Below are 26,889 nucleotides of genomic sequence, written 5' to 3'. Positions count from 1 at the left end.
AAAATTTGTCTTGGCTCAGTACAGGTGAAAAAACACCAGTTAATGATAATCTCAGTCTTGCAACATGGGGACATAAAGACACCAAGTGTAAAACAAAAACGAAAAAAAGTCACTGTCATCATATAGTAAATAAAATTTTATTTTGTGATTCGGGCCGACAGGCAAAATGAATTAAAAATATGACCTCAGCGGGCCTCAGTTCATGATCACTTCTCACATCAGCCAGCAGTCAGATTTGCATTTCATACAGCTCCTGCTGCTGAGGCAAGAAGCATAATAAATAGCAACGCTCCTCAGAGTGCGCGTGTCGGTGGTCTAACGGGGTCGTCGCGAGTACGGCGGCTCATTTACGCTGGACTTGCGTGAACGGCGAGGGAAGCTGGATCGGATGCATGGGTTTCTTGCGGGAATCTGGCGACACCCTCTGGACCGCCGTGGGCAGCAGCTGGTTGCGTTTGATGATCTGCAAGGCCAGCTGAGTGTTCCCTGAAGACACAGGTAGACACTTTTGAGGCCTCGCTCACATTTTCAACAAGCCTCAACACAAAAACTTGAGGAAATCCTGGCTACATTGATTGCAGAAATCTGACATTTGTAACGATTAAAGTAACCAGGTGTGACAGAGCTGATGTTTGCAAAAAAAAAAAAAAAAAAAAAATCTATATTAAAAATAAAAAAGTGAAAAAAAAAAATATTTAAAAAAATATATATATTTTTTAAAGATGTTTGTAAGGGACATGGCATACATTAAAGCATGTTTATTAAAAAAAAAAAAAAAAAAGTAAAGATAATTGAACCAATGTTAAAACCAGGGTTATAATAGTTTTGGATTTTTCCTTTAATTAGTTTTTTTTATTTTGTTTTGACTTTTAAATCCAGTTAGCTGGAATTAGTTTTTAGAGCAAGTTTGTTTCTATTTTTATGAAAATGCTTTGTTGAGTATTAGTTTTGTTTTTTTTGTTTTTGTTTTTTTTAAACATATGGAGTATATGTCATGGGTAAGATAAAAATTCCCAAAATGATTGTCCAACCTTCCTTCTCTACGGCCAAACAGTAATACCAAAATAAACACATTTAAAATTAACCTTGAAAGCTCATGTATGAAATTGACAAAAACAAGGACATTTTTGCTATAATTATAGTTTTATAAATGTAAAATGTAGCTCCTACTAGTTTTATTTTATTTTTTTAAGGTCAGGTTTTTTATGGTCAGAACCCATGGACATGAATAATCATTAATATAAAATATAATGTAAATTAATTCTGGCACATTCGCAGGTTGGTTGGAGGTGACAACTGACCATTCTGTAGCTCCAAGTAGACTCCCAACAAGATGGCTTCAGGTGGAATCTCCTTCGTGTTCACCATCGATGCCGCCTGAGAAAGATGACAAACATGAAGTGTAATACTGGAAGAACAAAACTTTTCAAAGCCAATGTTGTAGGTTCATCCCAACATTCTACTCAACATGGGGAAACTCTATTGTAAATGTGGGAATTAATCAAACAAGCTACTACACTGGCAGGAATAAAATAAATATTGCAGACACAAACCCATACGCAGAAGTCAGGCGAGTAAATCACTCCAACTCAATATTTGTGTGTTAAACAATCAAATCCATGTGACCGTGATGTGACTGCGGTTACCTGCTGAAGGCACTTGCGGGCTTTGTCGTATTCGCTTCGTAAGCAGTACGCGCTACCCAAGTTGAAAAGCATCATGGCCCGAGCTGAAGTCACACTGCTCGGATAACAAAGAGGAGTCTGCTTGCCTGCTGCAAACAAACAATGACTCATCAGCGTCATATGCTGCTATTTTGAATGATAAATAACAGTACAAGGATTCAGCATTATTTTTGTTTGGGTAGAAATAAAATGTACTTACAAGATTCAACAGATTCGTCTCCTTTATCAGAACCTGCTGAGGAAAACGAGATTCAATTCAAATTTGGTACATTCCTGCAGACAATGCTTAAAGTTTATAGTAAATTTGATTAAAAAATTCTGGTGTTAAAACATACAACATATATTGCATTCACATGACAAAAAAAAATATCCTGTTTTTCTGACAAATTTTTAGGGGGAGCTTTGTTTGAGTATTTTTTTGTTCCTGTTTTTCGTAATATTTTTTTTCCCCTGTTTTACCGAACAGGCCATATATATATATATATATATATATATATATATATATATATATATATATATATATATATATATATATATATATATATATATATATATATATATATATATATATATATATATATATATATATATATATAAATAAAAGAGGAAAAAAGTTATTCAGAAAAACAGGAGAAAATAAATTATTCTGTAAACCAGAAAATAATTATTTATACATGTACATGTTTATGTATGTTTACCTCATACAATATGTGATTTCTAAAGTTATTTGAAGCTAAAAAGATACTGTACAGTTAAAAGGTGTAAAACATTTGAGTCAGATTTGTGTTGGTCATTTTTTGCCACTAAGTGGCATTAGCATTTCATGTTGGACATTGGTGAAAGGACAGTACATTTTTCAAATTAAGAGCAAATTAATTAGAACATTAATCAACTCTGATTCCTGCCTGTTTTGTTCATTGCAAATTACAACTAGGCACCAGTCTCCATATTCTTATCATATTTATTATAGCTGAACTGTGTTATAGTGACAACATTTTGTGCCTTTATTTTGTTAAATTTCATAAAGAAGCGCATTGTCATTAATGACTTTGAATGCTTTTTAGTGAGCCAACTCTAGCTAATGTGAAAAACAGCACACCTGGGTCCTGCTCACTGGTCAGCACCCCAATTGACACATCGATGACATGCTCCGGGTTGAGGTGCGCGATGGCATCGGAGATCCTGTCCAATGAAATAAGGGCCTCGGCAGCGTAGAGGTGACCGAGGAACCTGAAGGCAACAGAGACGCACAGCCGAAAGTCAAATGATTCCCAGTCATCAGGTTGCTACAGTGGTTGGATTGTGACTTTGACAGAACTTACTTGAGTGATCCCGACACCTTGCTTTGATGGAGCAGCTTCTCAGCGTGGTTTAAAGCCATCAGGTTGTCTCCTAGTGCTAAGGCCACGTAGGCGCTACATGCCAAAATGGAGCACCTGCACAGTAAACATGGCATTACTCCTGCATTTGCTTGAACAGTCGTAGGAAGCTGCAGATCAGTCCTGTCAGTCCAATTACCTGAGGTTTTCCACTTCCTGTTTTCTGAGAGGAGATGACGGCGCCGCAGACAGCAACCTGTCGGCCTCCTGACCTTTCCCACTGCAAGACAGATGATGTTCATCAAGAGTATGGGAAAGAAAAATGACATTTGTTTTATGCAGCGCCACTAGTTAGTATTCGGATTAATATTATGGCGCAGTGTCCAATCTCAATATTGCAAAAAATAATAAATGGAACCTGGGAAAAGTCGCATGTTTAATTTGCACATTTTCACTAAGTTTGCTCAAATCTTTTGAAACATTTGGATGGAATGTTGGAAACCCCATTGATGTTTATTTTAGAATATGATTTTTTTTTTTTACGTATATTATAGTTGCACCTGCACTCATGTTTATCTTTATTTTTTTTAACACTAGTCTGGATATTCGCTACTCAAAAAATTAGCATATGCAATGTCACTTCACTACATCTATAGGGGAATCCCCACAGAAAATAAAATGTATTATTCATTTCTCGCTGTAGCTTGTTTACTTTAAAATTGTCAGTCTGGTAAACTAAAACAACCTAAACAGAAAATTAAATGTCAATTTGTCAATCAAAACTTAATCATTAGGATTGGGGAACAACATCAGAAACTTGCTGCACACATCTATTCTGATTTCTTGAGTGTTATATTCGTGCTTCTATTTCTCTAAATCTCTTTTAGTACATGTGCATGTCCGACCTGCAGGCGTCACTGTTCTCGCTGCCGCTCTCGGTGCTTCCGGACTGGCTTGAGCTCTTGGAGTTGTTCTCCATCTTGACGTCCTGCTGTTGGTGTTCAGGCAGCAGCAGCAGAGAGTTCCTTAGGCAAATGGCAGCAAACTCCATACTGGCTACTGGGATGGCTGCTGATTGGCCCTCACTGCCACACAGAGCAATTGAGTACATCAAGAAAATTGTATTTATATGGCCATTGCAAGTCACATGCGTATTTCTTTTGTTTTAGTTTATTAGATGATGAAAGATGATATAGTGAGCTCTAGTACTGACCTGTAAATGGTGTTCTGCATGGATTGGGATGCCAACACAATCTTGCGATGGTATCCCTGTCCGACAATTGACTGAACAATGCCTTTTTTACAAGGTAAACCTTTGCTTTCCTGTTCTGAACCCTGCAAGACAACAGAAGGGTCTCAATGATAAATTAGGGAAAGGTGTTATCCATATTAACTCATTTGCTCCCAATAACGTATAAATACGTTTTGTTTTAATGTTTTAAGTGTCCCAAAGACGTATTTATACGGTTTTTGTTTTATTTTGTTTTTTTTAAACCAAAGCATACAGAAGGCTTTGATGCAGCCTCTCAACTGCAAAGAATGGTTGCAGAAATGGTAGTTATTACACAAACGGCCATCAGGTGGCAGCAGAGCAAAAGGAGATCAACCAGGAGATCAAAATCAGTCAAAATTCAGTAAAACAGCCGGGAGCGAACGGGATTGCTTCTGTGAAAACGTCTGGGAGTGAATAAGTTAAATATTATCATATTTTGAAAGGCATAACACACATATTATTTATTTATTTTTATTTTTTTTATCAGGAAAACGGGGTTAAACAGATACTTAACCCCAAAGGAAATTTATTTGATTTGACCTACCCCTTTGTTAGCCGAGATGCAACACTCGGCAAGCCGCAGCCACAGTCGAGGGTTCGAATGGTAAACCTGCACCGCCTCAATCAGACACTCAAAGGCGGCCAGAGGCCGGCCGATGTGCAGCAGCTGGATGCCGCAGTTATACAGAAGTTCGTAGCGTTTGTTGGCTAGCAGTGCACACATCGGGATGCCTGTAAATTTCTTTGCTACAAAGTAGAAGAAAAGTTGCAATAATGTTACATACACAATCATTGACCAATGTGCTCCAAAAGTAAACTTCTCAGAGAGCTGTGCAATACGTGCATCATATTTCATTTTTGAGGACAATCATGCAATGTTGTAAGCAAATCTGGCTGTAAAATGCAACTGACCACATGGAAGCACGAGCAGCATAAATAGCTTCAGCGATTCTATAAATCGTGGAACCTCAAGTTACTAACTCAATTGGTTATGTGAGCTCATTTGTAACCTGAAACGTTCATGAATCGATAGGTTTCCCATTTAACTCATTTGCTCCCAAAAAAACTTATACGTTCTATTTTAAATGTTTGAAGCGTCCCAAAATCTATATATACGTTTTTTTTTGTTTTTTATGCTAGAACATACAGAAGGCTTTGATGCAGCCTTTCAACTGCAAAGAACGGTTGAAGAAATAGTAGTTATTACACAAACGGCCAGCAGGTGGCAGCAGAGTGAAGTATCTCAATCAGTACCATGTTGAAAAAAAGCTTAACGACTCAAAATTCTAAATAGATTTGTGAATGATGAAACTTAGCTATATGCTAATGCTAATTGCTGCAAAATGGAAGCAGATAGAAATGTACTTTTTTTTTCCTGCTGAAAGAAGAGACTAATCTTTCTATTGGTAGGATCCATATCTTTATAGCTAAAGAACACAATATTCTGCAATATCCTTGCAAAATCAGTCAAAATCCAGTAAAGCAGCCGGAAGCAAAGGGGGGTTGCTTCAGTGAACATGGCTGGGAGAAAATGAGTTAAACAAATGGAAATGCAATGAATCCGTTCCAGCCACAACACTAAATTAATACTTACTTGAAAAACTAAACAAAACAGTGTTTGGTTTAAAAAATAATTACAACAAAATAAATAACAAGTGAAAATACACTATTGGAAAGAAATACGACTTAAAAAAAAAAAAAAAAAAACTAACTATTGCTCATTAACTAAGCTAGTTTTACCCACAGGCTAGTCCTCCTCTACTATAAATATACCAACTGACCCAACTTTTTTTTTTTTGACTCACCTTGCCCATTGCCACCATCTCCGAGCTGTGCACAAGTGTGGTCATTTTCTTGTAATGCCTTCTTGAAGTAGAAAATGCCTAGATTATGTTTCCCCATTGCAAAGTGAATGCAGCCGAGATTGTTCCAAAACATACACCGAACACATTCACCTGGATGGAACAAGACACAATTCAAAACGCACTTAGTAGGTAAGCAAGAGAAAGCAGATTCATACAACACAGATGCTAAAACAATTTGACAAGTCCAAGTTGAGCAGTCAAAGACTGTCAGAAGAGGCCAAATACAGACACAGTCACCTGTCTTGATGGGTCCGGGGTGTTCTGCTATGTTGGAGCTGTTGAGCAGCTTCACTGCTTTCCGGTAGTTTCCTCTCAGATACTCAAAGTTGCTCTTAAGAAATAGTGATGGTGCAGACTGACCGGGAACAAGAAAGACAGGGGGGAGAAAAGCAATTTTAAAACCCCAAGAATTCTTCAAAAAATTTAATTAGTATGTAGAGCAAAATGGGGGAACCCATCCTAAAACAAACCAAAAATATAGTGGGGAAAAAAAAAAGTGCTAATCCATAGGTGCCAAACCGGGAGTAAGCGGGGGTCCCCTGTATAGTCAAAATACAGTACATATTTGCATAAAAACACCACATCAGAAACATAAATATAAAAAATTTAAAATAGTAAGTATGGTGGTGATCTGGCTTTCCTTCTTGTGTCATGACAGATTTTTACGCCACTGTAGAAATTAGCTCATTGCACGCCAATCCTCACCTCAAAATGTCGAGAACGCCGTAAACCGAGGACCCCCGCATTTTATTTAACATGTTAAGCGAGAGTACAGAATAGTATATGCAAACAAACACAATTTTGTAATAGAAGATAGAAGTACATGAAAACTGGTGTTTATGTATGCATTATTTCTCTGCCTAACAAGTAAATTGATTCAGTCGTTTTTTTAAGCTAACCTGATTATTTTAAAGTTTAAGTTTTTAAGTTTTAATGAGTTCCAAAATGTCAAGCACCTGTGGTTATATTCCGGGAAATACATATTAGATTGTTTCTCTGCCACAATCACGCAAAGGATGCATTTTGATGTGGACGCCACAGCTAGGAGATTAGCTAGCGCTGCTATGCGGCGAGAAAATAGCGACCCTAAAATTGTACTATAGCTATTTCAACACTATTGTAACAAGACAAACAGATACTGAAAGAGACTCACATTTCCTGCGGTGTTCATCACTGACTTTATTTCCCTTTTACACGCTTTGGAGGATTTCATCTGAATGTAGGCTCTGACTTTGTACTGTAAAGAAAGAGCAGGAGTCATTATGGAGACAAAAGCAAAGCAAAGTATCTAGCCTAGCTCTCCTCTAGCTAGCGTACCTGGTGCATCTTTGATTTAGCTGCCTCAATCATGGCTGAAAACTCTGCCTTCTGGTTCCCACCATTTTTGTTGTTCTGGAATTCAAAAAAAAAAAAAAAAAAAAAGCTATTACATTTTGACTCCACTCAGATCCTGCCACAATACAACAGCACAGCTGTTAGCATTAACGCTAGTACCCAGGGATGGATGGACATAATAATTCATTCGTCAAATAGACTTTATGAATACTCTATTGTTTGGCATTGAGTTTATTTTTTGCGTCTTTGAATGGCATTCACATTTGAGTTCCACTTAAATTAGAAAAACTATTAAAACGTGACTTTCAATTTTTAAATTGGGTACCTCTCCTTTGCCGTTCTTGCTGCTTCCTTGAACCGATAGCTTATCCAGCACAGCTAACAGGTGGAGGGCCTTCTCTGGCTGGAACGTAAGCAGGTACAGATCCACCAGGAGGAAACACACAGCCTGAGCAAACTTCTCTTCTAGGACAAATAACAGAATGACTCCATGCCAAATTGGATGTCGACATTACAAAGCACGACTCACTAACATCTTTAGACATAAATTTTCAAACACAGGAAAATGTATTGTCATTTCACTACAACATACCAAACGGTTCCAGAAATTGATAGAGTTTCTCTCCAATAGAAATTGCTTCTGAGTATTGCCGCATATGATAATGGATAATGGCTTGATTGTAATATAACAAACTATTTTCAACATCATCCAACCCATCGACTTCTTCAGTGGCTGTGTGAACCTGGATGATTTCCAGAGGCAAAAGTGCTGTTATGTTAAATTAACATAATAATATGAAAGGATCTGAAAAAAATATGAGCCACATTCACTTACCTGGGTCTTCATTGCCATGAGGCTCTGCTTAAGGTTTCCTGTGGTAGTCTGACCACTTTTGTAAAACTCTACAATGGCTTTATTCAAAGCAATCTTGTAGTCCTCTTTATTCAATTCTTGCAGAGCTCCAAGGTGTCTCAAAGACTCGTCGTATTTTCTAGCCTGCGAATATAATATATTTATATAGCACTTTCAAACAGCCTAAGTTGTATCATTGGAGCACGTTTGTGGTCATTAAATACATGTTGGAATGCCTCCAAATATCAAATTATACTATAATGCTCAATAAAATCCCGAGTTGAGTAAATATAAGCGTTTACTAAAATAATGGTCAATATAAGCCAAATAATATTGCCAATGTTCATCATGGCAATGCATTGCTTTATTGTCGTGGCTTGTTACTTTGTAGATTTTCACTGAAGGCATCAAAACTATGTATCAACTGATGTGGAGTTTTGTGCTAAACAAAAAAAAAGGTGAAATAACTGAAAACATGTTTTATATTGTAAATTCTTCAAAATATCCATCATTTGCTCTGATTACTTTGTTTTTTTTTGTTTTTCTCTTGGCATTCTTACCTCTGATAACTCCTTAAAGATTGTTGGAAAACCTTTCCAGTTGACTACCTTTTGAAGCTCATTGAAGAGAATACCAAGAATGTGCAAAAAAGTACCGTAACCAGAGAAAAGGGTGGCTATTTATTTACGTACATATTTTATCATTTTCTCCTTTTTTCTTTTAAGTACATAACTTCACGTTATAGTCATAGTTTTGATACTTGTAGTCTCATAAAAACACTTATGAGTTTTATCCCCTTTTCTTCCAACAATTCTTGTTTAAAAAAAACAAAACAAAAAGTCCCCACCACGCTCAACACAAAATGCCTTTAGGATAGGCATCAATTATATGCAGATTTTCACTATTTACAGGCTGGCCTGGTGTCTATCCCGCACGAACAGCGGGGTCCACTCCAATGGTTCATTAAAATGTAAATGTGAACACTCACCACAAATGATTCATATGCACTGACTGCCATTTCTTTCTCTTGGTCTGTCATTCCAGGTGACGATGAGTTGTCATGCTTGGCCTCGTTTTGCTCTGATCAGAAAGAATCAGTGTGTCAAAATATGCAAAATTACGGTTGCTCATCTTGAGGTAATGCAATCTAATGTATCGTTTTCATCCAAATCAACTTGAAATGGCTATATTGCTTTGTTTTCTGTCATCACAAAGCACCCGATAGATGCCTATGAAGTAGAACGTACATCTACAGTAGACAAAGGTAGGTAACCCGTAGCTTCAGAGCCGCAAGTGACTCTTTCATCCTTCTTGTATGGCTCGCCATGTCATTACAAAATAAATAATGCACAAGACCTTTTTACGAAGAAGAAAAAGGGATATTTGGCTTTTCCATGTCAGGGGGAACCACAGTGAGTGACTCGCATGATATTTTTGGCATGGTTTTTACACTTGATGCACCCCATCCGTTTTTATCTGGGCTTGGGTCGCACAATGGCTGGGAATCAGCGTACAGCATTAAGGGTCTTAAATGAGTATTCAATTTTACTTTTGTTATTTTTTCTTAATTTGAAGATTATGGTGATTCTGTAACACAAAAATAAAGCAGTTTTATTTTTTATCAATCAAAATATACATCACGAATTCCGATGTGCAACTGTGTAACCCCGTCTTAAAGGAGCAAAATGTACATTTACCAGATAAAATGAATACTTTAATGGCTATTATTTTGCAAATATTGTCCTTTTTAAAGTCAGTCTTACAGCTGACCGCATGTGATAAAATAATGACGTACAGCAGTTATTTGAAATGAAGCGGATATTTTGCTGTGACTAGCAACTCTCCACCTAGTACTATTTTACCATGAATCACACGAGGTAATGACAAGTACAGATTCTACGCCACTGACTATGTACAAGCTCGTGGAATGATGGTTAATGGGTTTGCCACATAAGTGTGAGGTCACCGGTTCAAATCCCACTCAGAAGTTTTGTGTTTTATTTAAAATAATTTTTAAATAAATATTTTGATAAAAGCCTATATGCTCTGAGCGTTATGGTCAAGTATGGAATGCTTATAACAACATATGCTCTGACGGTTATGGTTAGGCTGGTAATGCCAATAGCAGCATATCATAGGTGGCAAAACAAAAACTTCGTGAAATGACACAGAAGGGGATAGCACTAGCAAGAAACACGCCAAGTGCATGACTCGGCCCCGCGATGACCAATCAGAGTCGATTTATGCTCTCTACAATGAACGAGCTTTAAAAACGTTAAACTTTATAGTTTTAGTTTGTTAATTTAGTATCGGGTCTATATTAGTTTTTACTAATACAAGTTTAAAAACAAACAAACAAACAAAAAAAGACATATGAAGTGTTATCACTTTAGATGTCAAAAGGGTTTTGGCTCCGGGTGATTTATATTCTGTGGGAGACGCTCCAAATAGCTGTTTTGAGTATTTGCCGGCAAGTATCTTCTTGCAAATATTCTTAAAAACATCAGCATGCATATTAACGACGCTGAAAATTAACGAGATGCAGAACTGCTACGGAGCTAAACAGATCGGCATAATATAACACATTTGTTTTTTTCAAATGGCAACATTGACGATCACATACACAATATTAATCACAGGACTGACAAATAGCATCGAAGTTCATCTTTTCAAGGATTAGATCCAAGTTTAAACGCTAGTACAACTCCTCCGACTTGCTAACAGGCTAATGTTAACCAATGCCCTTACCTGTGTTTTCTGCCATGGTTCGAGTTTTCCAATTTCAGATAGAGATGCTCAATCTGCACGTAAACGAAACAAACTGTCGATTCAGATGATTTGCGAAATGCACTTAAATAATTTAATCGTAAGTGACCAATGTGTTCAGCATAGAACAAAAAATCTGTCGCGATTCAATTCATATACTTCTTTGTGGGTAGGCAACAGTTTGCAACTACGCCGTAAGAATTAACCAGCGCCCTCCATGGATTGGAGTAAAATCACAGGAAAGAAAAAAAAAAGAAAAAAAGATGATCGAATAAAAGCACAAAATAACTTTGTAACATTTGCAGAAGGTTATCGTCAGACTTGAAACAACAAAATATTCAATTATTGTAAGCAATAATTTATCAGTAAATTTAAATAGAATATTTCAAAGGAATAAATGGAGATTATCTCTGTATGATTTTTTTTTTGGCAAATTAATGCTCAGATGATCAAATTAAGGTAAAGTGTAATGTTTAACTCTAGTGGATATACCGTATAACGCTTCACACTCCTGTAAAATTCAATATTTTAGATTTTCAGCAAAAGCCATGAAAACAAACCGGTTAAATGTAACATCCTTAATTGTCATGCATGCAAGTGTGACAATAACATACTGTAACACTGGCTATTGTTGCAGTGTCAAATAAATAAATAAATAAACTTTACTGACACACACCAAAGTATTAATGACAAACACATCATAGGAAGGCCATCATTTACATTTCGATACTAAGTTGTCACACAAGAATAAAAAGTTGTCCATTGTGAAATGCATCAATAACAGCACACTCTGCCTTCACATTTTTAAGAATAAGGGAGACATGCAGAATTGTGGCAACTACAGAGGAATAAAGCTGATGAGCCACACAATGAAACTATGGGAAAGAGTAGTGGAAGCTAGACTCAGGGCAGAGGTGAACATTTGTGAGCAGAAGTATGGTTTCATGCCAAAAAAAAAAAAAAAAAAAAGAAGGGGGAGAAAAACAAAAAACAAAAATAAAAAATAAATAAAGAGTACGACAGTTGCAGTATTTGCTTTGAGGATGTTGATTGAGAAGTACAGAGAAGGTCAGAAGAAGCTGCATTGTGTCTTTGTTGACCTGGAGAAAGCTTATGACAGGGTGCCCAGAGAAGAACTGTGGTTTTGTATGAGGAAGTCTGGAGTGACGGAGAAGGTGCAGGACATGTATGAGGACTGTAAGACAGTGGTGAGGTGTGCTATAGGTGTGACGGCGGAGTTCAAGTTGGAGGTGGGACTACATCAGGGATCAGCTCTGAGCCGCTTCTTGTTCGCTATGGTAATGGGCAGGATGACAGACGAGGTTAGGCAGGAATCCCCATGGACTATGATGTTTGCAGATGACATAGTGATCTGCAGTGAAAGCAGGGAACAGGTGGAGGAGAAGCTAGAGGCGTGGAGGTTTGCCCTGGAAAGGAGGGGAATGAAGGTTAGCCGTAGCAAGACGGAGTATCTGTGTGTGAATGAGAGGGACCCAAGTGGAAGAGTGAGGTTACAGGGAGAAGAGACCAAGAAGGTGGAGGAGTTTAAGTATTTACGGTCAACAGTCCAGAGCAATGGAGAGTGTGGAAAAGAAGTGAAGAAGCAGGCAGGCTGGAACGGGTGGAGAAAAGTGTCAGGTGTGATGTGTGATAGAAGAGTTTCAGCTAAAATGAAAGGAAAGGTTTATAAAACTGTGGTGAGACCAGCGATGTTGTTTGGTCTGGAGACAGTGCCACTGAGGAAAAGACAGGAGGCAGAGCTGGTGGTGGCAGAGATGAAGATGCTGAGGTTCTTTTTGGGGGTGACCAGGTTGGATAGGATCAAGAATGAGTACATCAGAGGGACAGCACATGTTAGAGGCTTTGGAGATAAAGTCAGAGAGGCCAGACTGAGTCTGAGATGGTTTGGACATGTCAAGAGGAGAGATTGTGAGTATATTGCCAGAAGGATGCTCAGTTTCCAAATGCCAGGCAGAAAGATCAAGAGGAAGACCAAAGATGAGGTTTATGGATGTAGTTAAAGAGGACATGAAGGTAGTTGGTGTGAGTGCAGAGGACAGGGTTAGATGGAGGCAACTGATTCACTGTGGCGACCCCTGAAGGGAAAAGCCGAAAGAAGAAGACAACGACACTACTGGGTACTTTATTATCACAATGTGCATGTTTAACCTACCCTTTTAATTACGTTTTAAGCCTGCTTCTGTGGACTTCAGCCTGATAGTTGGAAAACTGAATGTGCATATGCAAGGTGTCTTTCTGAAATAAATGTGCTTCCTCCCTTATTCTCTGAGCTCCTTTTATGTTTGAATGTTGGTGAAATGCATGTCAGTCTCTATAATAGCAACTGTTGGTTGGAAGCGCAGCGGGTTCCTGAAATTTAACTTCAACTTATAAAGGGAGAATGCTTGAATATACAAACAGACAAAGCTAATATTCGGTCTCTGGGCAAATATAAGCCATCTACATAACATGTAGAATGACAACAAACTTTTGTTTTTAAGGTTAAGCAAAGCATCTTCTGCTACTTATACCAATGGGTCTGTCCACAAAACACAGAATTAATGTCTTTCATCCTACATACAGCAGTCCATTTCTGTGTAGTTAGCAAGAAAACAGTTTCAACAAATGTGGGTGTCTAATTGTGTAGCTCCTTTTTGTGACATTATGCAGACTATTAGGTATTTTTTTTTATACCTTGTTTGTTAAAGGAAAAAAAAAAAAACACTGTTGATCAAATGTGGAAGATCCGTCAGATTTATTATGTCCAATGATCGCAATAACAAGACATTAATGTTAGCGAAGCCTTAAATTTTAAAATGAAGGGATGACTTTCAAAAAAGTGAAAAGGACTATTCCCAGTCAAGTTTAAAGACGAATTTCAACGATGTTGACGCATTTTACCTTTCTGAAAGAGCCTGATGAAGTATTATTTTAGCAATAAATGTGTCGATGTGTGTAGCAATATGAGGTATCAACTACGATAGCGCTTAACACGACTGCCTACAAACCTGGAAAAACAAGAGGGCGCATTTTGAAGCATCTTATTAGACAATAACCTCAACTACGTCATACATGTCGGACCCCGAGCATAGCTGCCCGCTCAGTTCATCTGCAAGCTTTGCAGAAGCCTGATAATGATCCTGATCATGAATCAGGCGTGTTAGTGAAGAGAAACATGGAAAACTGGCTGGATAGGTGTCTTAAGGACCAAACTTGGCCACCCCTGCAATACAAAATACAAACAAATAAACAGGTCATTAGTTCATTTAGCAGTAAATTTCCGCATCATCTTTTAAGTGTAAATGCAAAAATTAGATCATAGCAAGATTTATTAATCACTGCTATTCTCACCAGCACACTTGTGACTCTTAGCATCAGCGTTACTTGGGAATCTTTGACCACAAACTGAGCAGGCAAAAGGCTTCTCTCCAGTGTGCTTTTTTTTGTGTTGGTTTAAGGTTTGCTTTTGAGAGAAACTCTGGCCACAAACTGAGCAGGCAAAGGGCTTCTCTCCAGTGTGGGTTCTTGTGTGGAATTTTAAGGTTTGCCTGTGAGAGAAACTCTGTCCACAAATTGAGCAGGCAAAAGGCTTCTCTCCAGTGTGGGTTCTTGTGTGGGATTTTAAGTGTCCCTTCTGAGCGAAACGCTGGCCACAAACTGAGCAGACAAAAGGCTTCTCACCAGTGTGGGTTCTTTTGTGTTGGTTTAAGTTTCCCATCTGAGAGAAACACTGGCCACAAATTGAGCAGGCAAAAGGCTTCTTCTCTCCAGTGTGGCCAATCACATGTGTTCTCAAGTTAGCCTTGTAGCCAAATGTTTCCCCACACTGAGATTTCCAACGTTTGCCATCAGTGTGACATGCCAAATCACCTTCAGACTGTTCATCGCCATCAGTGTGCGGAGTGTGTGATGACGAGTCGTCGCCATATGACGTTAGTGCTAACGGGCTGTCTGCTTGTGATCCTCCACGGTGGTCTTCATCACTTTCCGTTTTGATTTGTTGTATTGATCTGCTGCTTGGAGGCTTCACCCATTTCTTTTCTTCATCTTGACCTTCTAATTCAGTCTTCAAATGGACACCAGTCACAGGCAACTCTGTGAAATCCTCCTCCTCTTTAATGCATGGTGGCAAGTTCACCTCTTTTTTTATGTTGGGAGGCTGCGGCTGCTCCTCTTCTTTGACTTGAAGAGGCTCCAAGTCCTCCTCCTCTCTAAGGCCAGGGAACTCTGCCTCAGGACAAAGATATCTTTCACTGACATCTGAGGGAGAAGACACACATGGTTTAGTTAAGTCAGTTTGTTGTGACTTTGATGTTGTGTATTTTATATTTAAGATTACCAGATGGGCCATGAGTGAAAGAATAATAAAGATGGCAACTGTTATGGATTGTCTGTATTTTGTTCCAAAAATCACTTAACCTAACTCTGTAACCCCTATAACACTTTTTGTTGCGGACATTAAAAAAAATACAAATAAATAAATCCAGCACCCAACATTAACAGTGACCAGTACTACACAATGTACGCCCGCCGGTAAGTATTTCATTTATTAAATTTAAGGTAAGAAAAACAAACATTGAATATTAGAAATGAAAACAACAATTTCAGAAAATGTGTTGATCATTCGTTGACGTAATTCTTAACACATGTCAAATCATTAGTAAAAGTCGGCAAGTAAAAGATTCGTCGAGGAAACAAAAAAGTTTAATGGGAATGTATAGAAATATGCTTGACATATAACCATTCAACCATTTTGTAAAGGCTGATGAACTAATGCAAAAATGTGGTGGGGTGTGAGACAAGGGTCAACTCAGAATTAGGGTTGGGCAATATGACGATATTAAACAGTGTTAAGATATGCAGGTGCAGGGTTGACGATCGATCATTTCTGTGAAATCGTTTAATCGCGATGCAAAGCATTTCAGCACAAAAGAGCCCGTGTCCCGTGTCATTGCGGTGTCCCCCGCCGTCAGCATCCACCATGTTGGATCACACAGCGAACATCAACAACGCCGTACTATAAGAACTGTGTCAAGGCTGTTTTTGAGTCGAGTGAATATGTCATTAAAACAGCGGCGAGCAGTCATAAGCTATTAACGCAGTGCATGCCCAATACCTTCAATAAAGTCAGTGAAAATATTTATCTGTCAGTGTCCTCTATTATACAATATCTTAGTTATGTTTTGGTCTTAAATTCCTAGCCGAGAGCTGAAAAGCCAACATCTTGTTTCGGGTATGTGCAATGAGAAATCAAGTTGTGTTAGTTCTGAGAGGTTGCTTCTGTACGTGCGCCTTTTGAATGGCAAAAAGGATGGCAGTAGAGCAGCATCTGAAAGCGAGCATGGTAAGCAGTCAGTGGGTCAGTTCTTCGCCAAGTCACAATGAGTGCTGTTTTCCTGGAGAACCTTTGAAGAAAAGAAGACTAATTTCAAGTGGTCGTCCTACAGAAGTACAGTAATCATCACGAAAATGGGGAAGAATTTTGTCCGTCACTTTCAATTAGTGTTGTTCCGATACCGATACTGGTATCATTAAAACAGTGGTATCGGTATTAAAATAGTTTCTTTATAATGCGTCAAGAATCTAAGATTTTTTTTCCAATGTTGTATCATATTTTTCCGAACGCGCACTATATCGCAGCAATATAAAGGTATTTTTGTTTATTTTGTATTTTGTTCTAGTGACGTTGCCGTAGTTGGCAATCCAAAATGGAAGGATCTTCTGCGCATGAGCGTCACCGATCGTGCCGGGTCCGAAATGTCTGCCAGCAATGCATTGTGGGTTATGCAGAAAAGTACCGGCAAGTAACTTGTTAAAAATATTCTTAATAACATCAGCATGCATATCAACAAAGCTGAAAATTAACGAGGTGCAGAACTGCTACACAGCTCAACAGCTCTGCATAACATCACACATGTATTTTTTTTAAATGGTAACATTGGCGATCACATACACAATATTAATCACAGGACTGACAAATAGCATCGAAGTTAATCTTTTCAAGGATTAGATCCAAGTTTAAATGATAGTTCAACTCCTCAGACTTGCTAACAGGCTAATGTTAACCAATGCCCTTACCTGTGTTTTCTGCCATGTTTCGAGTTTTCCGATTTCAGATAGAGATGCTCAATCTGCACGTAAAACGAAACAAACTGTCAATTAGTGATGTGCTTCTCGGGTCGAATCCCTGAAGCGTGTGCCGAGTAATGCAGATGAGTGGTTCATGAACGGCGTGTCAATGCGTGTGTTGATGACGTACGTGGTGACGTTTGAAGCCCCACGAAGCAGGTGTACCACGTGACTGATTCGGGAAATGATTCGCTAGGTTGGAGTGTAGTTCGAAATAAAAGCGGCAAAGAAACGCTATGGATTCCCCTTCACTTTTTGTGTTTTCGGGTCCCTTATTGCGCTACTTTTTTTGCTTTTGGCATTCGATTTGACGAGCTTCTTTTTGCGATGGAACCAGCAAGAAAGAGATTTTCCCTTGTTTAGGAGCACTTTGAGCAGATCTCACCTCAGAAGGTAATGCACTGCAATTTACGGTACTACTTTAACAGATTCCAATAATAAAATAAAATAAAATGTGACAACACATAAAATTCACATTTTTCTGTTCACAGTTGAAAGTCCCCTTCAGTACTGGGAATCACAGAAATATACGCGTCCAATTCTATACAAACTTGCTATCTCATATCGATGCACCCCTGCTTCATCAGTACCATTGAAAGAGTTTTTTTCCAAAGCAGGTGAAATTCTCTGCAAAAAAAAGAAACCGCCTGAGTCCAAAAACTTCGGGAAAAAATAGTTTTTAAATAAAAATGAATAAGCACTTTATTTTACCTCCTTATTTCACATTTTCACTTGTTGCATAAGCACAAACATAGACAAAGTAACACAGAACAATTCATGTTAAAACACTCTTCAAATATATATTCTTTTGTATTTAGAGCATGATTTACACCCCACCATTTTATTGCATGCACCAAGCATGTTATACATTTTTCTGTCCACATGATGGCGTAGTCGAGGAAATGAATCATCTTGAAGCCCCGACGTGTGTGTGAAGCATTTCACTGCAGGGCTTCACTGCTTTACGGGGCTTTATTTTGCCAAAATCGCAAATCATCCGAATTGACATTTGAGAAATACACTTAAATAATTTAATCGTAAGTGTCCAATGTGTTCAGCATAGAACAAAAAAATCTGCCGCGATTCAATTCATATACTTCTTTGTGGGTAGGCAACAGTTTGCAACTGCGCTGTAAGAATAAACTGGCGCCCTCCATGGAGTGGAGTAAAATCACAGGAAAGAAAAAAAAGATGATCGAATAAAAGCACAAAATAACTTTGTAACATTTGCAGAAGGTTATCGTCAGACTTTAAACAACAACAAAAACAATCGTAAAATAATCGAACAAAAAGCACATAATTTTGGAACATTTGCCGAAGGTGAGCGTCAGACTCGAAACAAAAATATTCAATTATTGTAAGCAATCATTTATCAGTAAATTTAAATAGACTATTTCAAAAATAATGGAGATTTGTATGATTTGTTTTCTTAGCAAATTAATGCTCAGATGATCAAATTATGGTAAAATGTAATGTTGTTTAAATGTAGTGGATATACTGTATAACCCTTCACACTCCTGTAAAATTCAATATTTTAGATTTTCAGAAAAAGCTATGAAAACAAACTGGTTAAATGTAACATCCTTAATTGTCATGCATACAAGTGTAACAAATAACATAATGTAACACTGGCAATTGTTGCAGTGTCAAATAAATAAATAAACTTGACTGACACACCCCAAAGTATTAATGACAAACACATCATAGGAAGGCAATCATTGACATTACGATACTAAGTTGTCACACAAGAATTAAAAGTTGTCCATTGTGAAATGTATCAATAACAACAGACTCTGCCTTCACTACATTGCTTTGACTGCAAATCTGTGCAAAGTATGCCACCGGGGCCACATCCAGGCCACACATAGTCTCTGAGTCTCTGACCAGCACTCTGAGTGACCATAAAGTCAAGGCAAAACTAAAATGTATTATTATTTTTGAAAGGTGTGCTTTTTATGTGCACACGTGTTGACGCTAGTCCAAGTGAGGCAGCAAGTAAGAGCTATATGTAGACCAGTGCATCTCCCCCCTCTATCATTTTCGATAAAATTGTTGTAGTGCACTGCCGTAGATGAGCAGATACTCCTTCTTCTTTCTCTGACAATGAGAGCGCCATTGCCACCTACTGTAGTGGATGTGGAATTACACGTCATTCGAGTCAGTAAAAAATTCAGGTCACTGGCGCTCAAACCCTTCTTTCACCTCAGAAATCCACATCTCAAAGACACATTTTTAGAAATACTGTAGTGAGATAAATAATTTATTTTAGTTTTAATTTCAAATTTAATGGGTGCATAGGCATGTTCTATGGAGACCTATACGTGTACAAGCAATTAAAAAGGCATTTCAATCCCCTAATATTACATGTGGATTAGAGCTCATATGCAATAATAATCTTCTATTGACAGGGGTGTGTCATCTTTTATATCTGCTTATGTTTATTATCTTTACGTTTATCCAAACTTTGCGACAACATTTGCGCATGAATTGTAACATTGCTGTAACTATATACCCATGAATAACCCATTGCTAGATAGCTGACACCTGTGGGTGTTGGTGGTTTTAGAGGGTGGAGAAAGAAGACAGTGGTGGTGCCACACTCTTATAGATACAAAAAAAAGGTCACACAGGAGTCAGAGATGGATAAGTTTAATGCAGTTCTGAAGATTGCCAACAAACAAACTAACCTGGGTTTTGGGTTAGTCTCCTTGCTGACAGCTGGGGGAGAGCAGATCTTCTCTTCGGTGCTCTTCCGGTGCCCCTGCAATGAGCTGAACTTCATGTATGGGATGGTGTTCCTGTTGGTACCTGCTCTGGCTCTGCTATTGCTGGCTTACATCTTGAGCAAAAAAATGTGGAAGATGATGACAGGGTTTTGCCAACGTGGGGCCGATTTTTCTTATTGGAAGAGGATGTGTCACTGTGTGAAGATAATCTTTCAGATCAGCACCACAGCCCTGGTGGCACCATCCAGTTGGATAGCCGTGGCTCTGCTAAATGGGAGCTACTTTGAGTGTGCAATGACAGGTGTCAATGTGAGTGATTACAGTGAGAGTCTCTGCGGAGGTGCTACTTCTCTGGTCGAGTGTCGAAAGGAACTTCAAATGTTCCCTTGTGGGAGAGGCAGCAGTGTCAGTGACAGAGAAGCTGTCCTGCTCACCCTCAGGGCTCACTCACAGGTCAGTTTTCATGTATTCCAAAGCATTGCTCAGCATCAAACGGTATTTCGTTCTTGAAACATGAGAATTTGCAGTATAGGATATGCACATTCCAAAAAACAAAAAAAAAAAAAAATTCTTGAGAAAATAAGCCATTGGTGTCAGGCGATTAAAATTTTTAATCGTATAGTTAACTCAATTTTAAATTGTTCTAAATGTGCGATAAAACAATTTTTACTCAGTTTTCATACTCTTGTTAACATAGAACTGGGAACAAATGTTAAATAGGAATGAATATGGCAGCATCTTTTTGTCATTGATACAGTAATTTCATAATAATTCATAAAATTGAGTTTAAAAAAAAAAAGATGTACTGTGCTGTAAAAACGAGTGCAATATTGATTTGTGTTGAAGTCATTTTTCTGCCACTAGATGGCATAATTGCATTTGTAACACAGTGACAGCTCAGCACAGTTTTCTTTTCATATTAAGAGCTATCTAATCTTTAACATGAAGTCACTTGTGAAATTCTGCACATTTTTAAAATTGTAAAATACAACTTGACCCTAGTCTCCACAAATAAATGAATTTTTAAGTTTATTACTGCTAAATCTTGACATGGATGTGTCTGCTGCATTGCGACTGGAATTCCCCCAGTAGCTACAGGCTTTCCATGTAAGGGGAAATCATTAATCGCGCTTAAAAAAAATAGTGGAATTAAAATAACTTTAAATTAACTCGGGATTAACGCACTAGTTTTGATACACTTTAAAAATATAGCAAATATAAACACAAAATACCATGTTTCAAACAATTTGAGTTGCCTATGATATTTGCAATAACGGTGCCACGTGCCTGACAACTCAATTTAATTATTTCAATTTCCTCTTTTTCTACATATTGTGTCTTGTGTTACAGATCCTTGGCTGGCTGTTGATTGCGTCTGTCATGTTGTCCAATCTTTTGTTGACCTGTTTGGCTCGATGCACCTCGCCAGTCAGCTACCTGCAGCTGAAGTTCTGGAGGGTTTATTCTCAGGAGGAGAGCAATCTCATGGATTCCTACACCATGATACATGCCAAAGAACTAGCAGAGAGAAACCTGGAAAGTTTCTTCAAACAGACAACCCCCCAACATGTCATCACTCCATCCAACAAAGACTGGGAGAAAATCTCCACGCTCTACAAGTTCAGCACCAAAGACTACTACTACAGCACGTTACATAAGTTTGCGGAGACTGGGATGAAGCGAATGATATCAGTTAAATCAGTTGAGTCACCTGCAGATAATCCTGCTGTTCTTAATTTTGTGGATGAAGGTGGTATGGGATTGTAAACCCAGATGTCAGATGGGTAGCCCATTTTAGACTTACATTTGCCAAAATACTGAATATGTTTGTAAAAGGCTTGTATCATACATGAATACTTCTTTTTAATTATTTTCTTTTGAATTTGAAAAAGTTTAGTTTATCATGTTTGGGAATTTGACAGACTGCGCTCCCCCTCAATAGGTGTTCCGGCGTATTCTATAACATGCCCCTGGTGCATTTAATAATGTGGTGACCAAAAGTAGGCCAGATTTTAGACTGTCTTTCTTTCTTTCTAGTATGTTCTATCAACCCCACTAAACACAGCATTCTGATTAATATAGAAATTGTGGAATATGAACTAAGTAGCAAACGCTTTAAAGTGTGGCCTTTTTGCCACATGCTGTCAACTAAACATTGACTTCAGTGCAGAAGGGCTCAGCTTATAAACGTGACATGACAAAACACAGAAAACAGGTGAGCTGTTGTAACAAGTGATTTTTTTCTGCTTAATTCTTATCCCCCAAATGCAATAAATCAGAATGCTGTGTTTAGACCAGTGGGGTGCAGTGATTCATTGTTATATTAAATGTACGTTGTACTTAGGAATAAAACGATTCAAATAAAGATTTGAACCTACTTCATAGACATGACACATATAATTAACCTTTGAATAAACAGCAAAAGAAGAATATATCAACATGTGAACACTGTATTTGTAATCCCGTCTGGATCAGTTGACATCATCGGCATACAGTGTGATGATTGAGCGTTTGTGCCATAATGCATTTCTTATGTATGCATTGCTGGTATTTCACATTAACAGCCTTTCACAAGGCACTTAGTCTTGGAACAGACAAACCACTGAGAGGATGTGACTCCGTCTTCATTCTGCTGAGCTGCTGATGGTGACTGGCTGTATTGCTATGACAATGGTATGTTTTGTATGAAAACATTCAATAGAAGAAGTGCTGTCATTCTGCATGATTTGCTCATTGCGTATTTCCCTTCCTCGCATGCCTTGCCAAATGATTTCATCTTGATGTGATGATTTGAAACACAAAACAAAACAAAATAACTGACAGACTAGAAGAGTAAAGTGGTTGGCTTGAGCAGTTTCCGTGTGTTTTTACCTTTAAATGTGATCAGTGCAGAACAGTAAAAAAGAAGCTTGCATTACTGTCAGACTTGGTTTGGTAATCAGCTAAACTGGATAAGCAGGATTTTTATGGCACAGCTGCAACTGAAAAGTATCAACAAAAACAAACAAAGAGAAGCGGTATTAATTTGGAACATGATATATTGCAGCTTCTCTTTTACTATTAGGTATTTTGTGACTTCCTTTTGGATAAAGTGTAGATTTAATGACATGAGTGGGTAGGAGTAGGCGAAGGACAGAGGGAGGAGTCTGAAGGGAAGAGCACAGACGAAAGGGAGGGGCACTGTTTTTGTCTTCAGCTGTAAGAAGGCAAGACCTAGCAAATGTCTAGTGCTTGATAGTTCACATTTTCATTCTGCTCTCTCTTCTTTTCTGGTTTATTACTTGTGGAGCGCGTCTAAATCCCTCACTGGCACCATGGATAAATTCCAGGCCGTCCTGCGTTTCTTCATGAACCAGAAAGCCACAATTGGCTACAGTTTTATGGCTCTCCTGACGATAGGCGGGGAGCGAGTCTTTTCCATGGTTTCCTTTCAGTGTCCCTGCAACCATGACCAGAACTTTGCCTATGGACTCACGTTCCTGCTCGGACCTGCGGCTGTGCTCCTGGTCTTGGGTCTGTTCTTCAGCGCCAGGTTGTGGAGGCTTTACACTGGCTGCTGCCTCAATCCCATGAAGCTTTGTCCCCGTGGAAGATGCTTTGGATGCTTCAGAGTGTTAATGAGCATCTTCACAGGGGCTTGTGTGGCTCCTATAATGTGGCTCTCTGTGGCTCTGCTCAATGGGACTTTTTATGAGTGTGCTGTCAGTGGTCTCGACGATAATCTGGTGGTGGACCTCTTCTGTAAAAACAAGACCATGAAGTGTCGAGAGGAGCTGGCCAGAGTTCCCTGTGGCAGGTCCAAGTTGTCTGATGATGAGCGCATGGATCTGCTGCTGATGTTCAGGGCCCAATCTCAGGTCAGGGAATTTTAGGACTTTTTGGCCTAATATTCATGCACCAATTGTAATGTGTAGTATTGTGTGTATTGTGTTTTCCATGGTCTTGGAGGTGTTACACACAAACAAGCCCTGACTTGTAACTTTGAAATGTTGGCTCTTGTTACATCTGTTGGTATATTCTCTCCAGCTTTGTAAAGAACAGTTTCATTTGGCAAACATTCACACTTTTAAAGGTTGGAATCAATGAAACTAACATGCTGTTTTTTTGTTTTGTTTTTGTTTTCCTGATTGGTCATTACCTGAGCCCTGAGCAACTGTGATGTCATTTTAAGTCACAAAAAGTGGCAAAATGGCCACACCCTGAGTTTTGGATTTTGCTTGCTTTCCACATTCAGAATGCAGTTACTATGGAGGACCAAAACTGCCAAAATTAAAAGCAAATAAATGACTAAATAAATAAAGAATTAAATATCAATCAATAAATAAAAACATTCTGCTCTCACATTTGTTTATTTCATGCTGCAGATGCTCTGGAAATGTTATTTAAATGAGGGGGCGGCAAATAAATAAATAAATAAATAAATAAATAAATGTGAGAGCAGTGTTTTTATTTATTGATATTTTATTACATTTGTATATACGTGTTTTTGTATTAATTTCAACATTTATTTTTATATTTGTTTTTATTTTTTGAATCTCATTTGTATATATATATATATATATATATATATATATATATAATTAGTTTTTATTTCCATTTATACTTATTTATTTTTTTAATTTAATTTTGGAATTCTATTTTTTCTATTTCTCATTTGTATTTTCACTTTTAATCATGTATTTATTTATTTATTTATTCATCTTTAATTTTGGCAATTTTGGTCCTCCATACATAAGAAAATTTGGAGTAGACTTTGAAAAAGCTTGTTACATGTCCAGTAGAAGAAAAAGAAGACAACTGTTTGAATTGGAATGTGCCATGTGACAGTGCTTGTTTACAACAAATTTGCTAGTTTGCGGCAAAATACAAATGAAGAAAACACTCATCAGTGTCGGGCGGATGTTGAAGGTTATCAAATTGTCATAATAGTCTGGTATAATGTAGTGAACATAATTTTGTTTTGCAGATTCTGGGCTGGTGCATCATCATCGTCGCTGCCACATTTGGGCTTCTTGGTACCTGCTGCACGAACTGCCGTTCCAAAGTTAGCTTCCTGCAGCTCACGTTCTGGAAACGCTACGTGGAGAAAGAAAAGGAGCACTTTGATGCCTACACTCTGGAGTATGCCTCCAAACTGGCTGAAAGAAACCTACAAAGTTTCTTTGAGAATAAGGATCCCGATCCGTTCCCTTTTCCCAACCACAAGGCCTGGGAGGAGATCTCTGCACTATACACTTTCTCAAGGAGTGAACAATATTACAGCACACTGCAACGTTATGTGGAGAGAATGGACAGGGACTTTGCACCAGAGAAGAGACCTGTCATGGACTTGGAGCATGGAATTGAAATGAAATAAAGTTGTTGTTTTTTTTGTAAATAAAATGCAAACTGTGGAGACTGTTCCAGAATCGTTGAAGGGCACAAGCACTCAGTTTTACTGGCTTAATTGTTACTTTTATTGCCTTCTACCACATAATTCAACACGATCCATACTTTAGATCTGCACATATATAATTAACAGAATACTTAATAAGTTGCGAATAATGTTCGCTTAATGTTTTGTTTGACTGACAATACTGAGGATTTGGTATTTTTAATGGACCATTCCAAGTTTGGATACAATACTTTGATATGGACATGGTGGATACATTAGTGTTACGGCAAATTGTTACCTGTCATCTCTACTTCAAGTTGCATTTACTGTATGAACTTCAACCCATTGTCATTAACATGCTAGTAGTATTGAAAGTAGTTAAATATGTTTTGGTATATCTGTGTGAGTAATGCAGGAAAATATTTATTTTACTCAAATAACATACAGGAACTGAATTTTTGTTATTGGGATTCACATAGTTGTGAAGTGTAAAATTTTAAAAACTCAACTCATAAAATGGGTTAAATGCATTTACTAACTGACTTGGTCAGAAGCCAACTTAGTTAAAACACTAACTCTTAAAACTCACATTTGCATTGAAATAAAGTTTGTATCCCTTTTTTACAGCGAGAGAATGAAAGTCTGTTTTTGCACCAATAAAAAAAGGTGTCTGTAAGGCTGAATTAAAAGAAATGTTTATATTTTATTTTAACAATTTAAAAGCATGCTCACAACTGTACTGAGAATCAAAATTTCATGAATATTTAGCATAAACTAATTTTTGGCTTGCTGAAATGTGCCCTTATTGAGCAGGTGGTCCCATCCCATGCAAGTGAGCGACTTTATCCCTTTCCATATATTCTCCTACCAATGACTTGCAGCTTTTGTTATCATGACTGCTGAAGACTGAGCTCAGGGGTGAAATGTGGCAATTGGCTTCAAGTGAGCGTCCGGAAAGACAAAATAATCCATGTAAAGTCGCACATCAAACAGACAGATGGGATGGTTAAACAAAAAATTACTGACAGCCTGCAAGACGTTTGCAAAGGAAATGGGTGTGTGCAAGAGTGCATGAGTCAGGCTATATGGTATTTCAAAAAACTGTTATTACTTACACTTAGGCCATTTACAAAAACATATTTCTCCTGTTATTTTTGGAGATTTTTTTTAAGTACTTCAAATGCAATTACCAATGTACTTAATGCACCTTATTGACAGTGACTAATGTATGGAATGGAATGAAACTTATTGATGAATTGTCAAACCACTGAATGTTGAGATAAAAACAGAGAAAGAAAGAAAATGCATGACCGTTGAATACAATCATACGGAAATCACATTAAAATTTTCCGCGGATAAATAAATCTCTTTCAAGTTCGAAAGCTGCGCATATTTAGAAAAACTTGAAACTAATTTGAATAAGGAACAGCTAACGCAGAAGTAAAGCACTGCCCAACTTTAATAGCAAGTACGCCCTCTTCTGGTTTCTTGATATACTGCTCGACTACGTGGAGAGATACTGTACACAAATGTATGTATAGATGTGAACCCAGAGAACTTTATA

At 37.9% G+C, this 26,889-nt stretch overlaps 5 protein-coding genes across 10 annotated transcripts; 3 read left to right on the top strand and 2 right to left on the bottom strand.

Moving 5' to 3' along the window:
* Nucleotides 1–115: 115 nt before the first annotated feature.
* On the bottom strand, nucleotides 116–11,326 carry cnot10 (CCR4-NOT transcription complex, subunit 10). 4 transcript variants are annotated; one of them, XM_077526222.1, is made up of 19 exons: nucleotides 11,079–11,326; nucleotides 9,319–9,410; nucleotides 8,313–8,474; nucleotides 8,070–8,220; nucleotides 7,803–7,942; nucleotides 7,460–7,534; nucleotides 7,296–7,379; nucleotides 6,380–6,497; nucleotides 6,083–6,232; nucleotides 4,822–5,024; nucleotides 4,218–4,339; nucleotides 3,910–4,089; nucleotides 3,204–3,284; nucleotides 3,008–3,121; nucleotides 2,785–2,915; nucleotides 1,885–1,920; nucleotides 1,647–1,774; nucleotides 1,302–1,377; nucleotides 116–486 (listed from the first exon to the last, which is right to left on the bottom strand). In XM_077526222.1, the coding sequence occupies exons 1-19, from the start codon at nucleotides 11,092–11,094 to the stop codon at nucleotides 344–346; spliced, it is 2,202 nt and encodes a 733-aa protein (XP_077382348.1). In that variant the 5' UTR covers nucleotides 11,095–11,326; the 3' UTR covers nucleotides 116–343. The 4 variants fall into 4 exon arrangements, with proteins under 4 accessions (XP_077382348.1, XP_077382349.1, XP_077382350.1 ...); XM_077526223.1 differs by having other exon boundaries at nucleotides 1,885–1,917; nucleotides 11,079–11,325; XM_077526224.1 differs by having other exon boundaries at nucleotides 7,803–7,939; nucleotides 11,079–11,322.
* calhm6 (calcium homeostasis modulator family member 6) lies at nucleotides 9,614–22,383 on the top strand. The gene is made up of 3 exons (XM_077526235.1): nucleotides 9,614–9,742; nucleotides 16,778–20,404; nucleotides 21,302–22,383. The coding sequence occupies exons 2-3, from the start codon at nucleotides 19,865–19,867 to the stop codon at nucleotides 21,716–21,718; spliced, it is 957 nt and encodes a 318-aa protein (XP_077382361.1). The 5' UTR covers nucleotides 9,614–9,742; nucleotides 16,778–19,864; the 3' UTR covers nucleotides 21,719–22,383.
* Nucleotides 9,750–15,698, top strand: LOC144021942 (uncharacterized). Its single transcript, XM_077526234.1, has one exon. It carries the CDS (start codon nucleotides 12,140–12,142, stop codon nucleotides 13,115–13,117), a length of 978 nt encoding a protein of 325 aa, XP_077382360.1. The 5' UTR covers nucleotides 9,750–12,139; the 3' UTR covers nucleotides 13,118–15,698.
* Nucleotides 13,828–17,374, bottom strand: LOC144021944 (uncharacterized). Of its 3 annotated transcripts, none has more exons than XM_077526236.1 (3): nucleotides 17,175–17,374; nucleotides 14,448–15,356; nucleotides 13,828–14,319 (listed from the first exon to the last, which is right to left on the bottom strand). In XM_077526236.1, exons 1-3 carry the CDS (start codon nucleotides 17,188–17,190, stop codon nucleotides 14,297–14,299), a joined length of 948 nt encoding a protein of 315 aa, XP_077382362.1. In that variant the 5' UTR covers nucleotides 17,191–17,374; the 3' UTR covers nucleotides 13,828–14,296. The 3 variants fall into 3 exon arrangements, with proteins under 3 accessions (XP_077382362.1, XP_077382363.1, XP_077382364.1); XM_077526237.1 differs by having other exon boundaries at nucleotides 14,778–15,356; XM_077526238.1 differs by having other exon boundaries at nucleotides 14,967–15,356; nucleotides 17,175–17,373.
* A 504-nt stretch (nucleotides 22,384–22,887) lies between the features above and the next one.
* On the top strand, nucleotides 22,888–25,949 carry LOC144022384 (calcium homeostasis modulator protein 5-like). Its single transcript, XM_077527136.1, has 2 exons — nucleotides 22,888–23,808; nucleotides 24,918–25,949. Exons 1-2 carry the CDS (start codon nucleotides 23,266–23,268, stop codon nucleotides 25,305–25,307), a joined length of 933 nt encoding a protein of 310 aa, XP_077383262.1. The 5' UTR covers nucleotides 22,888–23,265; the 3' UTR covers nucleotides 25,308–25,949.
* Nucleotides 25,950–26,889: the final 940 nt, after the last annotated feature.

This window comes from Festucalex cinctus, chromosome 7, assembly GCF_051991245.1.
Source record: "Festucalex cinctus isolate MCC-2025b chromosome 7, RoL_Fcin_1.0, whole genome shotgun sequence".
Taxonomy (NCBI): domain Eukaryota; kingdom Metazoa; phylum Chordata; class Actinopteri; order Syngnathiformes; family Syngnathidae; genus Festucalex; species Festucalex cinctus.
The sequence above is the reverse complement of the archived record's forward strand: the minus strand, read 5'-3'. Positions and strand labels throughout refer to the sequence as shown.

What these genes read in the sequence shown, in the direction of transcription:
- cnot10 (XM_077526222.1), bottom strand. An exon ending in TGATGAACACCGCAGGAAAT is followed by an intron (nt 6,498 to 7,295) that starts GTGAGTCTCTTT and finishes GTTCCCGGTCAG; the next exon opens with TCTGCACCATCACTATTTCT. An exon ending in GCATCTCGGCTAACAAAGGG is followed by an intron (nt 4,340 to 4,821) that starts GTAGGTCAAATC and finishes GTTGTCTTGCAG; the next exon opens with GGTTCAGAACAGGAAAGCAA.
- LOC144021942 (XM_077526234.1), top strand. Translation starts at nt 12,140, where the DNA reads ATGTTGATTGAGAAGTACAGAGAAGGTCAGAAGAAGCTGCATTGTGTC.
- LOC144021944 (XM_077526236.1), bottom strand. An exon ending in TAAGAGTCACAAGTGTGCTG is followed by an intron (nt 14,320 to 14,447) that starts GTGAGAATAGCA and finishes TTTGTATTGCAG; the next exon opens with GGGTGGCCAAGTTTGGTCCT.
- calhm6 (XM_077526235.1), top strand. Translation starts at nt 19,865, where the DNA reads ATGGATAAGTTTAATGCAGTTCTGAAGATTGCCAACAAACAAACTAAC. An exon ending in CCCTCAGGGCTCACTCACAG is followed by an intron (nt 20,405 to 21,301) that starts GTCAGTTTTCAT and finishes CTTGTGTTACAG; the next exon opens with ATCCTTGGCTGGCTGTTGAT.
- LOC144022384 (XM_077527136.1), top strand. Translation starts at nt 23,266, where the DNA reads ATGGATAAATTCCAGGCCGTCCTGCGTTTCTTCATGAACCAGAAAGCC. An exon ending in TGTTCAGGGCCCAATCTCAG is followed by an intron (nt 23,809 to 24,917) that starts GTCAGGGAATTT and finishes TTTGTTTTGCAG; the next exon opens with ATTCTGGGCTGGTGCATCAT.